The sequence below is a fragment of the Mycetomoellerius zeteki genome, unplaced genomic scaffold, assembly GCF_001594055.1.
Source record: "Mycetomoellerius zeteki isolate Tzet28-1 unplaced genomic scaffold, Tzet1.0 scaffold35, whole genome shotgun sequence".
Classification (NCBI taxonomy): Eukaryota; Metazoa; Arthropoda; class Insecta; order Hymenoptera; family Formicidae; genus Mycetomoellerius; species Mycetomoellerius zeteki.
Window position 1 is genome coordinate 1387864 of NW_017257338.1, and position 14376 is coordinate 1402239.

Consider the following 14376-nt stretch of genomic DNA (forward strand, 5'->3'; position numbering starts at 1 on the left):
TAATTAAAACATGCATTTTATTTAAGATATTTTTATTTTATATTATTTGAGACATAAAGAGACATTAATTATCCAATTCCGATGTACAGTTTCAAAGATATTAGTTTTTCTTTCCATATGAACCAGTAATTTATTTTAATTTAAATCTTCGATAGCTAACACGTTTTTTATCTTCTCTAAAACAAATACTTTATTTTTTCATCAAATGACAATAATTGTTAAAACGAAAGCTCGTCTAGTCAAATCTAAATGTAAGTAGAACAATGCGCATGTTGTCTTGCAATTTTAGGCAATTGTTTATGTCGAAGGAAATATTCGCTATTTGCAAAAATGGCAAGAACCGAGAGAGTGTCGACTCACGTTAATAACCATCGTCGTACATTCTTCGTTCTTTGTACAACTCCACCCTTCTGCTTCGCAAGTAATCACTTTCCTCGAGGGGAATGATTACTATCGTTATACCGTGCTACACGCGATCCTACGAAAATCATTCCCATACTGCGCATCGTCCGACGTAATTTTCGTTAATGCTCATGAGCTTCGGCGATCGATTATAAATTAGTCTGTACTCTAATTTATAAAATTGTTTAAAAACGATGTGAGGGGGGAGGAAAAAAAATAATGATGATACGAGATGTCAGAAATAAAAGAACCAAGATACTATCGAAAGTATAAAAAGCTATTTTATTTTTATCTAATTTATTTCCGAATGTTATAATATCTGAACAACGACTATGTTCTTGCAATTCTAACTATGGATAATATCTTCGATACATTCTATCATTGTCGTTTATTTATATCTCTGTATCCTCTTTAAGATTTAGAAAAATTTAATAACGGTTCAAATATAAGTCGGCAGTTCTACTAAAATCAAAGGAAATAATACACAATTAAAAATATATATTGTCTAGTTTTATTTTTATGAAATAATCGCGAAAGGAAGAAAAGATATAAATGAAATTCTTAGTAAATTGGAATATACCTGCATAGCAAATGTCCGAGGTGTGGTTCTAAATCCAGAAAAGCGTAACGTTTTGTCTAGTCTCAGAATACCACGAATTCTAGTCTGGTCCATCGACTGAGTTGAGTCAACTTGCATATATACGCCACAAATGATAATATTTCCAATATTAATTATATTTTCCGAGAGATATTAATAGTACACGCAATATCTTCTGCATGTAAGAAAAATGCGTTAAATAACGTAAATGAGTATAGAAAAATTGAAAAAAAAATGCTGACAATAAGAATGCGTTTGATTGACACCACATCAATCAATATATACAAGGTACAGTAATTTACGCGCGACAAGATGATTAAGAGTGAAAAGAATCGATATTCGATTTAATATTCTTTGGAGATGATCTGATCCGTCACTTGTAACGATCTGCCGACATACTGTCTACTGAAACTTGAACAGCCATCATATTCGCAAAAATATGTTGTCATGCCATTAACGTATGCATGTTAAAAGCTGCCCTAACACGCATTCCCTTTTTTTCAGATTAGCACAAACGTTTTATCCGCTCACACGCAATACACAATTTGAATTATTTTAAGAATATTAGATCATATCACAAATGTAATTGTTCAGTACTACAAGCCAAGGGCGAAACCAAGGGCTGATGAAGGAGAAGGAAACAATTAATTATTAGAGTCCGACCGAAACTTTTGCCGAAACTGAATCAAAACACTCGGTTACATGTCAATTTCAACCGAAACTAAAGTTAAAAAATAGGAATCCTATAAAGGCCATATGTATTAGATATGTCCATATATATTATATATTTTTTCTTCATAAATATCATAATTTATTGAAACAATAATTAAACTTTGACCGAAATCGAAAACCGAAATTTCAATTGTGTGTCAATTTTGACCGAAGAATATAAGTACTTCTTCTTCATAAACATCATAATTTAATTATTGAAACAATAATTACACATATTAAAATTAATATTTATGAAGAAGAGTTCTGTATGGTTTCAATCGAAACTGACACGTAATGAGTGTTCGTTTTCAGTTTCGGTTGGATTCTATTTATATATAAGTAATTATATATAAGTAAAATTAAAAATCCCTTTAATAATACAATATTATTAACTGTGTTCTAATAGTTTTTTCTATGCAGGGTCTTAAATTAATTTAAAACTTTGCTCAAGTAAGCTAATTGTGTGATAGCGAATCTGCGATGCAAGGATAAGGATAGGAAGAATATAATTGCCGCAACTCTGTGATCACGCTTATCTTTATTTTTACATTACTTAAAAATATACCGAAAATAAACTCTCTTAAGACGATTGGTACTTTTGGCACAAGTTCGTCCGCTAAATGGCGACTTTTTATACATGGGAATACACTGTAAATGTCGCGATATGAATAAATGTACGAATTACGTATTACTTCGTCTCTTCGGACACGCGAGACGTGCGTGAGGTATATATCCACTAATTCGCCCGAATGCGACTACCGTTTCATTTTTTTACAAACATTCCACGGACGTAACTCGTAGGATACAAACGAATGTACAATCTGTTGAAAATCGCGATTCCACGTTCGTCATAGGAATATTATACTATATTATGATGATTTATTGACTCTGTACTGAGTGATCTGGAGTTCTAACAAATCTTTGTAAAAGATATTCTCAAAATTTTTATTTCTTATTGGCAACAAATTTTCACTTGACAATTCGTTTGATAATTTTTCTACACTCCAATTTAACGTATCGAAAAATCATATACTATACATCTTAGAAATCTTTAAATATGAAAGATTTGACTTTGAGCGATCGAGAAGAAAATGCAAACCCTGTCGTCCATTAAGTCAAACCACGCGTTACTTTTCTCGTGATTCGTGACTAATAAGATATATTTGGATATGTTTTCTTCAAATTCTAACGAAATGGTCGACTTTGTTTCTCGGTATTGAAGGTTACGCAGATTTGCATTATTGTAGGTTGGACATTGTCTCGTCATTTGGTGGTGTGGCGAGCCCAGGTTGTTCGCTGCATTTCGCTCATCAGGTCGTTGCGAGAGGGTAGTCGAGCACTCGTCGTGCGGGAAGGCGGCGGACCTGTAGATCGCAAGATGGTCGCCAAACCTCTTGGATTCTGCAAATTATTCTTATTGTCCTGCGTGCCATGAGCTATCGAACTTTGCTTCGTGCTCGTTTTCTTGACCATACTGTCCGTGCGTTTGCCTTGTGGTGGAGGATCCAGAATTATAGGAGGTATTTCGGAAGGATCGAAGCGTTCTTGTTTGACTTTAACGTCGGTCGATGGATGAGCCATGTTTTTATCGTTGGTGCATGGTAAAGGCTTTATGAAAGCGTTGTCCGAATTATCCATCCCATAGTTTTCGAGCTTGTGAGTCATGATCGGAGACGAGGAGAAACTGTTTGGTTGAGAGACTCGCAGAGACGCAGAATTTGGCGATAGCTGAGCTGAATTCTGAAAAGTTGCAAAGAAGACGCTTTTTAAAAATTAATGAAGCAGGATTTTAATTTGTAGCGTCAAGTATTACGTGAGATTTGTTTCTTTCTAGAAATAACATTGAATTTAAAATATTTGATGAAAAAATGAAGAAAATTTTATATACTAATTAGACAGATCGGATTTTTATGCAGATAATTTTTGCAGACATGTAGAAAATATGCAAATTTGCACAAATATATATAAATATGCACAATATGCACAAATAAATATGCATTTTTAGAATGCTTTTTTAGTAAGACAAATTTCTATGTTGATGTTACTTTACAATCTGCTTTCTAAAAAAATATGAAATTGCATAAGAATCCGATGTCTATTAATTATTCATTTGGATAGTATGAAAATCATCATAGTTTTTAATAGTTCGACGATGTTTACGATTTATTTATGGTAAAATTAAAACGCTTACATGTAAATTCAGCCTTGTGACAAGGAATACTCACCGTTGGTCCGCTGCACGGAGGTAGAAGTAGACTTGGGCCCATCGCGTACGGTGACGGTGTATTATAGGGCGATCTCTGGGGTTGAAACGGGCTTAGGTTGTGTAACCTCTCCAACAACTGCGTTTGGAACTGTAGTTGATCTGCGGCGGTGTTATTACTTTGGATTCCCATGGCGCCAAGACCACCGGAATACAGCGATTCAGACGGATATGTACAATAAGGAAAGGTCGGTGGATCCAATTCCCATGGCGAACTCTGGCCTCCGGTTCGTTGACACTATCCGAGAATACGCAGTTTGGGGAACAAGATCTTTGAAGCCCACGATATTCAAGAGATATAAAATTGTCCCTCGTCTTTTCTGTTTTATTATACGTTATATATAACTATATATATATATTATATAATTATATATATTTATTTTCATACAGGGATGATTCTTGATTATTTTTTAAGAGGTGAATCTAAAGTTGAGAACAGAGAACTATATCGATGTAGAGCATATAGATGATATTTTCTGAGTTACAATTAATTTCAAAAAATTTTCTTATTATACAGTACGCATGTTCATTTTTGAAATATTTTGAGTTCTAGATTTGATTTATGAAGCATTAATATGTATAATTAAGGACCATCCTGTATATATATTATAAAATCTTCATTTCTTAAAATCCGAATATTTAAATATATGCAAATTTGAACATAATTCATGTATAACATGTGAATTTAAATTAATATGTGTAGAAAATGCGAATTATCCAAAAAATTTTGTATATTAAAAATTCTTGAATTTATATATCTTTGTTCTCTTACCTCTTTCTATTTTTGGATATTTTGTTAGATATTTTGGAACTGAGCCATCTTTTGATGTCTGACTATGATCGTTTACACCGATAGATTTTAGTAATGAGTGATAATATTACCTAGCATTCGTTGGCAGCATGTACTCCAAAATCCCGTGCGAAGACCTGTTAGACAACACCGTCATACTGGTGCTTAATTTGTTATTAGATTAGTCATATCTTAGTATGAAATTCACTTTTCGCAATTAGATACCTCGATGCAAATGCACGTGCAAGTAATCAAGAGACAAGGTATATACGCAACGCACTGCGTAAAATCAAATCAATCGAGCAACGTACAAAACTCATTCGCCCCCCGATTATTTTTATCGATGTTAGTACAGATTTCGATCAGCGATCTTTCTGATTGTCGTTTTGTAATTTTTGCGCCGTGAAGGTCGAAGCGGAAATGCTCGCGCAAAAAATGCAAATAGTCGAAGCTACGGCTGTTTTCGCCGTCGACGTCTTATCGGCACCAAACGAAAACGCCTAAAACATAGTGCGTGCACCACTAAGTCATCAGGGTGTAAAAGAAACATTACACATTCGGAGGTACGCAAACACATTCGCCGGTATAAAATGTAATATAAGGGAGGAGGTGCAAAACCAAAAATGTGTATAAAACGTTTTATTATAAAGTTAAAAAAAAGAAATCGGTACAAAAGGCGTTAACGGTATTAAAACAGAGAAAAAAAGAAAAAAAGAAGTACAAGATGCATTCTGTTAAATATTAATCGAGATGCAATGCCGTTTCGGTCAGTCAGTGCTTCGATTCCAAACTCCACCGGAGCACTCGTGTCATGGAATTCGGTAGAGCGTTACCTGGCCAAGACCTGACAGGTCGGAAACCGCTGCATTTTGTTGCATGGATGCGGGCGTCGGAATTTGCGATTGCGAGGTGACATGACCACCGGAAACACGCTCCTGTTCCCTCAGGTGGCCAACCAGCGCACTTATATGTTCTAGCAATTCCTTATTCTGCACTAGAAGTTGGTGCGTCCTCGCCTGAAACGAGAAACAATCGTACTTATTATAGTAGAATCTCAACTATCAAAACTTTTCTGTATCAAAATAACCGATGAACGTTTCGTCAAGCACTTTCTTCGTATTTTTATGGAGAAAGTACACCAATAATATCAGCCGATAATACAATAAAATATGATAAAAAGATAGAAAAAATTAACAGCAATAAAACGTATAAATCATTTTACGTTTACTCTAAATTAGGTTCGCTTTAACAAAGACATTGTAATAAATTAGGTCTTGTACGGTTATAAATCGCTCATAAGCAAGTGTTGAAATATTTATGTGTTCTAGTAATTGATTCACTTATTTATACCTGAGCTTCGACACGCGCTGCCGTTTCCGCCGCCAGCTGATCTTGAAGAAGTCGCGCATGGGCAACGGCAGCTCTGGTTTGTTGACTCTGTTGCTCCAAACGTTCACGCAGAAGCTGTATTTCGTGCTTCAGGGCTGTTAATTCGCCTCCCACCAATAAACCTCCGCACTCGGAGGTCACCGTGCCCTATAAAAAGGAAACAAATAAATCGATACTCATAAATTGTGTACGTTATTATAAATAAATGTCGCAAGATACCGACAAAGGGAAAAGTGCAAGAACGAGTTCGTGCATAGGGCATTATGTGTTAGACATAAAAGAATTAAAATAAATTATTATTGCTCAGAATAAAAGAATTACTTCAAAATATATACGAATTGAATTGTCATGGAATTCACAAGAAAGTAAGATAAGCTGTTGCGAAATGGAGCGCAAAAACGTTGAGCGCAAAAACTTAAAGTTTACGAGTTGTACCAGTGACAGAACTTGGAAAGTGGTAAACAATACGTTACCGTAGCAAGAGTAAGATAACGAGCTATTTTATTTTAAGGCTTTGACTTCATCGTAGCTGCCAAAGCATTCCGCAAAGTATCTTTCACTTGCATGATACAAGTTCAGTTAATGACGATTTTATTTTAAAATAGCATGCGCCGATTCCATCCTATTTATACGTTTCTAATTGTCTCACCGACGGCGACTGTCTGATTGGTGAGGTAGAGGTTGTCGTCGCCGGTCCATCGTGTGATCGAAGTAGACAGGTAACGGACGTTTGCTCGGGTACCGAATCTTCAGTATCCCCCAATAACGATATGTCTGAAATACGAGAAGTGACAGACGTTACAAACGGAGGCGGAGATGAAAATAAAAGGATTGAAGAGGAAATTGTTCTTTTTTATTGTTTTTATATAATCTGATTTTGTTAAAATTACTTCTTGTCGTAAAATTAGAATAGAATAAATAGAATAGAATAAAATAAAATAGATAGAATAAATAGAATAGAATAAAATAAATAGAATAGAATAGAATAAAATCGAAAGATGAAAATACCAAAAATTGGTTATGCTGCAGTATCATTGACATTCACCTTTATGTACCGGCGTCGGAGAAGGCTGAGATTGTTCGTTAGGAATTTCGTCTTGGTCCTCGTAAACATCACCGTAATTTTCACCGTGATTCTCCCCGTCTTTCTCTCCCCGATCCTCCGTAGTGTTGTTTATGCTTAATTTATGGCACACTTCGAAAGCTTGCCCGACTGTTCTGACTACCCTCATTGCTTGACTCTAATTAAATCACATTCATCTTATTTTGTCGTCTAATCATCTCGCGCGCAATTTCACGAGAACGCAGAACATTTGATTATTATAATAAGAATATTATTTAATAAAAAAAAAACACGATTTTTAGAGCAATAAATAATATTGTAAAGATATATCAGCGAGCTTCCTATGTCGATCGTTTCTCGATAATTTCATTCAATCGTTTAAAAAAATATAGTTTTCTTCATGTTCAGTCAGAATAGAGATTTTACCTCGAGTTCATCGAGATCTTCGTTTTCCTCTTCGAAAGGATTTTCATCGAAGCTGAGGTCGATACTATTTTGCGCGTGTATCAGTCTCGGCCGCGTAGACGGTTTCCGTAGTTTGAAGAAGTTGAAAGTCTCCGGTTCCTTGAATGAAAGCTTTTTGCGTGGCCTGGGTGTTGTTTCAAAGCCTAGAGGACTGCTAGGACCAGGACTCGCTGGTGTTGATGGTTCGGACGAGGCCATTGCCGTGCCTCTTAAAGAATTTTTGAGCATAGCTTACGATTTCTTCTCGCATCCGTTTCGAATTTTCACATGTTCGCAGCTGAGGATGCTGTCATCCATCGCGCGATCATCTTGCAAGCTACATTTTTTTTATTTAGATAATTCGTCACTCCATGGCACAAAGGCGAATCGTTTACTCTGAGAGTTTCTTTGAACTTATTTCAGCCTGTCGAGGCCGTAAAGAACGTAAACACGTATAAAACTTTATACACCAAATGATCCGCGGCTAATGTGTATGAGAAATTAAACGTCAAGGATCTGTCTCCTTTATTTTTAAATCTGATATAAAAATCTAAAGATATATATATATATACAATATATATGCCCTATATAGATGTTTATATCATTTTATTTATCTTCTATATATACCATGTTTTATTGTCACATTTTAATCCTTAATGAAATAGAAGTCTATTTGAACACTGAAAAAAAGAAATGTTTAATTTTAAGATATTAATATGTTTTATTCTTGACTCCACTTTTTAAGCACTTAAAGATGTTTCTTTTTACAGTGAAATTAAATAGAATTTTATTTGTTCGCATATCTTGAAAGACATTAAATTCTCATTAATTTATTATTCTGAGATTATTTATACCTTCATATTCTTCCACAAGATATTATTCATCTCTAAACCAGATCTATCCTTAATGTTTCACTCTACTTAAATTGATCTAAATGATAATGTTTCAGAGAATTTTCGCGATTCAAAGAACGATGAAGTCCAAACATGCAATCTTTCTAATGTTTTCCTATCGGACGTAGGAAAACATATAAGGAAATAGGATTATATCCTATATGGATATAATTGTGCAAATATAATCTTTTCGTATAAAATAACATGACTGTCCATTAGGAGCGCGTAAACGTCGATATATGCGAAACGCGCGCGTATTCTACACGAATTATATTTAAGTAAACATTTGCAAACGTCTAAAATGCATTAACCCTGACATCGACCGTCTAAGTAGAATACCGCAATAGCGTTGCACCGACATCGACGATTCTTAGTAACTAAGTCGTAACCGCTGACGCGAAAATCGCAGAACTTCACGCTCCCGCTGGATTTCCGCGTGTTTGCTTTCATTAACAAAAAACGTGCTTCATCCGCGTGTCTTCTTCGCGTATTTATTTATTAATTTAACATCCGCGAGTGCAAATCCGCAATGTACCGCGGATTCGAAGAATCGATGTTGGCGTGCATAATAACTGTCTGCACAGACAGTTTTCAATTATAAATAGTCGTCGTGGATTCAATCTGGCAAATTCCCCGCTAAATTGTGCGTAATTTTGAAACTGTTGCTGGTTGCCATCCTGAGAATAGCCGCGTATTGTCTCGCGCTTGTCGATTCTTTTGACGCGTCGGATTACGCGACAATCGACTTCAGTTTAAAAAATTCCATTCTAGTCTTCAAATTGAAAAGGAAAAAAAAAATGAAATCTATAGACGAAAAACGATATTTGATGTAAATCACCACATATTTTTTATCTATTAAAATACTTAGACTATTATTAAAATGCATTTATAATATCTTTCTCCGTCGCTTCTTTATATAGATTAAAAAAAAAACAATGTTAAAGATTAAAAATGATGTAATTCCTAAATGTAAACTCTACATATTTCACTTTCGATTCTTTCTGAAAACAATCAGGTAGCAAACTGTAGTCATTTTGAATTATTGACGTCATGTAATCTATTTAAAATGTAACAGTGACGTTATCTTGTTTACCAATTAATGATGTCATATATTTATGATGTACTTACAACGTCATACTTATTGACGTCAGATAAATGACGACGTATTGGTAACGTTATTAGTGATAACGTCATTCATTTGCCGTTAATAATGACGTACTTTCGACGTTGGTTAATACGATGTTATGTGACTATAACAAATCCACGTCACTTTTACGATGCTAGGAAGTCAGATTCGTTAAGAATGACCAATTAATTACGTCAAATAGACGATACCTTGCTACCTGGGATGAATGCCATAGAAAATCAATAATCGGTAATAAGCGGATCATCCTTACAGAAATTCAACTTAATACTAGTCAATTTAACACTGAAACAGTGATTAATTACTTATTAAGTATTGAGTATTAAAAGCACTTGTTCTCAGTATTTAATAATTAATTAACCATTACCTTTCAGTATTAAATTTCTGTAAGGGCAGTGTATATACATAATTTGAGAGATTCATTGCGAGACATATTGTTGATCAGTCGTTTCGTGAAGAAGCTAACGCCGGTTATTTTTCATACAATTCTGCGGGAACAAACTCGCTTATAATGTACAAAAAGTAAGAAAAAAAAAACAAATCATGACAAAAAGTGGAGAAAAAACGCAATCACAAATCCTATAATGAAAACTATTAATTTTAAACTTTAACAACTTCATATGATATGATTTAAATTATGTCTTTTTAAATATCAGAGAATTCATCATCGATCAGTAATGTTCGAGCAACAAAACAAAAGACACATCTGCAGGCAATAATGTGTTCAATAGAAGTGCACGTTACATATCAAATTTTCGTGTAACGCTGTAAAGGCACGCACACGCGTACTGAGAAGTTACACCCTCTTCTTAACCGGGGAAGGTATGCAAACTCGTCAATTCGCGTCATTACGGGTTATCGTGTACCTCAGCACGCATCTCACCGTTCGATCGTCAAAATCACTGTACGCGCTCACCTCGTCGCTCACATTTTATTACGTCGCCGCGCGCGAATCTCTCACCGATACGCTGTCATGTTACGCGGGCGATCGCGCGCGTCTCGTAATCAAACAATCCTATTTCCACTCGCTCGCCACTCCGCGCATCTCTTAATTCGCGCCCGATCGTTCAATCACCAACGAGGTACGCGATGTTTAATCTCGCCGCTTGCGCAGAATCACATTTCCTCTGCGAGATCCATCAGCGGGAGGTCGTCGGCGCGTCGTTGCACCGGATTCGTTTCGTGCGTCGGATATATGGGGTAACGAGAGACGGAGAGAGAGGAGATAAGAGGAAAAGAGATGGAAGAGGGAAAAGAGGGAAATGCGGCCGTTCCGCGATTTGTGTACAAGTCCTCGCGAACGGGAACGCCTCGTCGGAGAGCCGAAGTTAACCGTGCGGCTTCCTACCGTGGTTTCTTGGCCAGCGCGGCGGCCCGCAGAGGCGAGCAAGCATCACGTCGCCCGCGTCGCGTCGGGGCTACACACGCTTCGCTGGATTTTTCCTCCGGTTTATTTATAAGCGCATTAATATTCTCGCTTTCGGCCCGCTCAATGGCACCTCCCTTTCTCTCTCTCTCTCTCTCTCTCTCTCTTTCTTCCATCATCCAAACTCGATCCTCGATTATGACTCCATCCTAAACAATCGATCTGCCTTGTATTTTATTACGAGGCGTTCCTGTTTCGCGCTCTTTCTTTATCTTCTTTTCTCGAGTTCTGGCGAAGCGATGAAGAGTAAGCGCGGGGAAGCTATCTCGTTGATTTACTGATCGCTGTTCTCTTAACCGGAGTAGTAAATGGAGTGAATAGCGGAGAGTAAATAGCCGGGAGAACTTACTTGAGAATTCTAGATTTAAATCGGTCATTTCTAATATACGAACAGCGGCCGTGGGCGATCCGCTAGCTATGCCATGTAGAATCGAGATATAGACAAGACGATTATTCTCGGATTAACTGCATTGTATGTACAAGTTACTCAAGCAATTGCGTACTACACTATTCCACTACGTGATCGTCTTAAAATCCGGTATTACGAATTCAATTTTTTTTTTAAGATTAAATATCGGTCGTGAATATATTTATCTATTATTTATTTTAACTTTCATGCAAATTTTATCTCTTCTTAATTTTTTTATGACACTACAGATATTAATTTTTCGGAGCTGACGTGGGTCCTGATTATATTCTTTATGTTATCCGCAAATTTGAATTATTGTTACTAAAATAAATTTAATATTCGTTCTTTTTTATACGAATTATGTAATTTTGATTCTTTGAAATTAATTAATATCTTGTCATCAACATATATTAAATGGATCTCACAGGCTCAGTGTTACAAATCTTGGTGTTAGCTGCGGAAGATTAAGCATCGTAACGATTTTTATTAAATATTATTAGTTTTTATATATAATCGATCTAATTTTCAAATTGATTTTCCGCACATACGATTTATAATATTCTTTTTCTTCCCCAAAAGCGTATAAATAACTTCTTCAACTTATGCGTTCCGTCTATTCTCTTAATTACGCTTGTCCGCCTCTCTCTACCACAGGGAGATTGATGGAAATTGACTAAAAGCGAGATTGACTGAAGAAGCGTAAGTGGCTCGATGGCTTTGTACTTCTGTTTCTGTGTCCAAAAGTGAATCGTGAGTCCAGGGTATGGGGCGTACGGAACGAGGAGAACGCGGAAAGCGACGCTCGCGAAATTCGCACGACGTATGCTATTCTACAGCCCACCCCGACGGCGCGTCATTTAACGGTCGACCGTTCGAGAACTCCTATATCCCCCCGGTTGATAAATTATATATCGTCGCGTGTCAAGCCTTCTCCTGTGACAATTCGCAATTATCTTACGTAGCTCCCGAAGTGTACGCCCCCACGTATCGACCAAGTGAGTGTAACAAACTCGTCTGGAAATCCTTCGAGTTCATAAACGTAGTACATAAAATTGTTGCATTACATTCTCAAACAAATTCACGAATAGTTGAAGTTCATGGAACGCACGAAGTTCAAAGTGGAACTGCCACCATTTGCGCGGATGACAATAAACGTTAGACTTCAAGAAGAAACGGCCAAAAGAGGAAACAGTTCCAAAAGTAAACAACTTTATACATGAGTCTGAGTTCTCGTCTCGTGGAAAAGATAAGGTAAAAAGAATGAAAGTTCCGTCCATTAGCAGAATAAGTACATAGTCGTCGCCAAGAATTTTTCATAAAGTTGAAGTAAACGATAGCGAATAGGGCAACTAGCAGAGGGGAAAACGAGAAAAAGCTTTTTCGGAACTTTTGTCCGATATCGCAAGTTCAAAACTTCGGCCAAGGCGGATATTTCTGCGGCATCCTAGATATATCGTCGCCGGTTATTTCTGGATTCACCTAGATTTTCAAAGCGACCGGAATCCCCAAATAATTCAACAAAGGAGAGGCACGAAAACGTCTACGTTCACCGATATCTATTGGGTACATACAAGAAGTGCCAAGGATGTACGTCTGTGTACGAGAAGCAACGGGTACGTTAAAATATCTCTCCATTTCCCTTCGTTTTGTTACCGTTTTTCTTTTACTCGTCATTTTTTATATTCATAAAGGGCTTGCCCTTATAGAATATTGATAAATGCCTTTACTCTCTACAGAGTAGAATCTGACTCTAAAGAGTGAAAATTGAGCCAGTCTTAAAAAAGAGGCTTAAAGGCTCGATTTTCAATCTTTAAAAGTATAGATTCCACTTTTTAGTGATGACAGTTTATTCTAAAAGTTTTAGAGAGTATCTATACCTATCATTCTATCAATGGTAAAAATTCTGGTGCAAAAATCTTTTCGAATAACTTTTTGTGCTCGGAAATTGCCAACGATTCGGAAACGCGAAACAAAGGCCGGTATTTATAGTCAATTCTTATATTTAAGACCGTCTTAAGTTCTGTCTTGAGGTGTCACGAACCAATCAGAGGGCCGCATTAACGACTTAAGACATTACTTAGGACGGTCTCAAATATAAGAACCGACTATGAATATCGGCTAAAGAATATCGGATACTCTGAAAATTCTGCCGCAAATTGATGTCCTTCTTGCTCCATCTGGAGAACGTTCCTCCTGCGAGTTTCCGGATCTGAGGAGTCGTCGGACACCAGTCGCCCGCTGACGTCGCGGAAGATTGTGTCGGCCTATACCCCCCGGACTATTTTAATAACTCGGTGCCAAACGGCACTGAGCCGCCACTGCAAATACGCGACAAAACGACACGTCCCTCCGTCACCGCGATCTCGTGGTCCCGTTACGCGTTTTCTCCCCGTCGCAGTCTTACCGGGCCATCCCTCCACCCACGGCACCCACGCAAAGAGGCGAAAATACACTCTCACTTCGACAGGGATGCAACGCGAAACGGTCCCACCTTCCGTCTCCGCGACGGGGAAATGATCGGCGAGGAGGAGACGGCGGGATGCCGTCGAGGAGCCGCCCGAATTTATTTATAGGTTTACAATAACGTAAGTTGATGAAGCGCCAGGCGACGAGCTACGTGAATTGTCGCGGCGCGTATGTATGTATGTACGAACCACGCACGTGCGCGACGTGTAAATCTCACGCCGGTTGTATAGCAAAATGGGGCAGAAATAGAAAAAAAAAAAATCGATGAGGATTGTCTAACCGAGACTCAACTGGGTTTCACCTGATTACGCGCTAATTTGTTATCCTCACTTTTTTTTAACGTAGTTATATATATATATATATATATAGAGATATAAA

General features: G+C 37.1%; 1 protein-coding gene across 6 annotated transcripts in view; it reads right to left on the reverse strand.

Moving 5' to 3' along the window:
• Positions 1-2133: 2133 nt before the first annotated feature.
• LOC108725596 (carboxyl-terminal PDZ ligand of neuronal nitric oxide synthase protein) overlaps positions 2134-14376 on the reverse strand; it is a 23803-nt gene continuing 11560 nt past the window's right edge. For 2 of the 6 annotated variants that reach the window (XM_018452716.1, XM_018452715.1), the window contains exons 8-13: positions 7199-7394; positions 6803-6927; positions 6115-6300; positions 5598-5780; positions 3937-4212; positions 2134-3451 (exon numbers count right to left, since the gene is read on the reverse strand). In XM_018452716.1, coding sequence (XP_018308218.1) covers positions 2975-3451; positions 3937-4212; positions 5598-5780; positions 6115-6300; positions 6803-6927; positions 7199-7394 — 1443 coding nt within the window. In that variant the 3' untranslated portion in view covers positions 2134-2974. The other 4 variants (XM_018452720.1, XM_018452719.1, XM_018452718.1 and 1 more) reach the window with 4 other exon arrangements.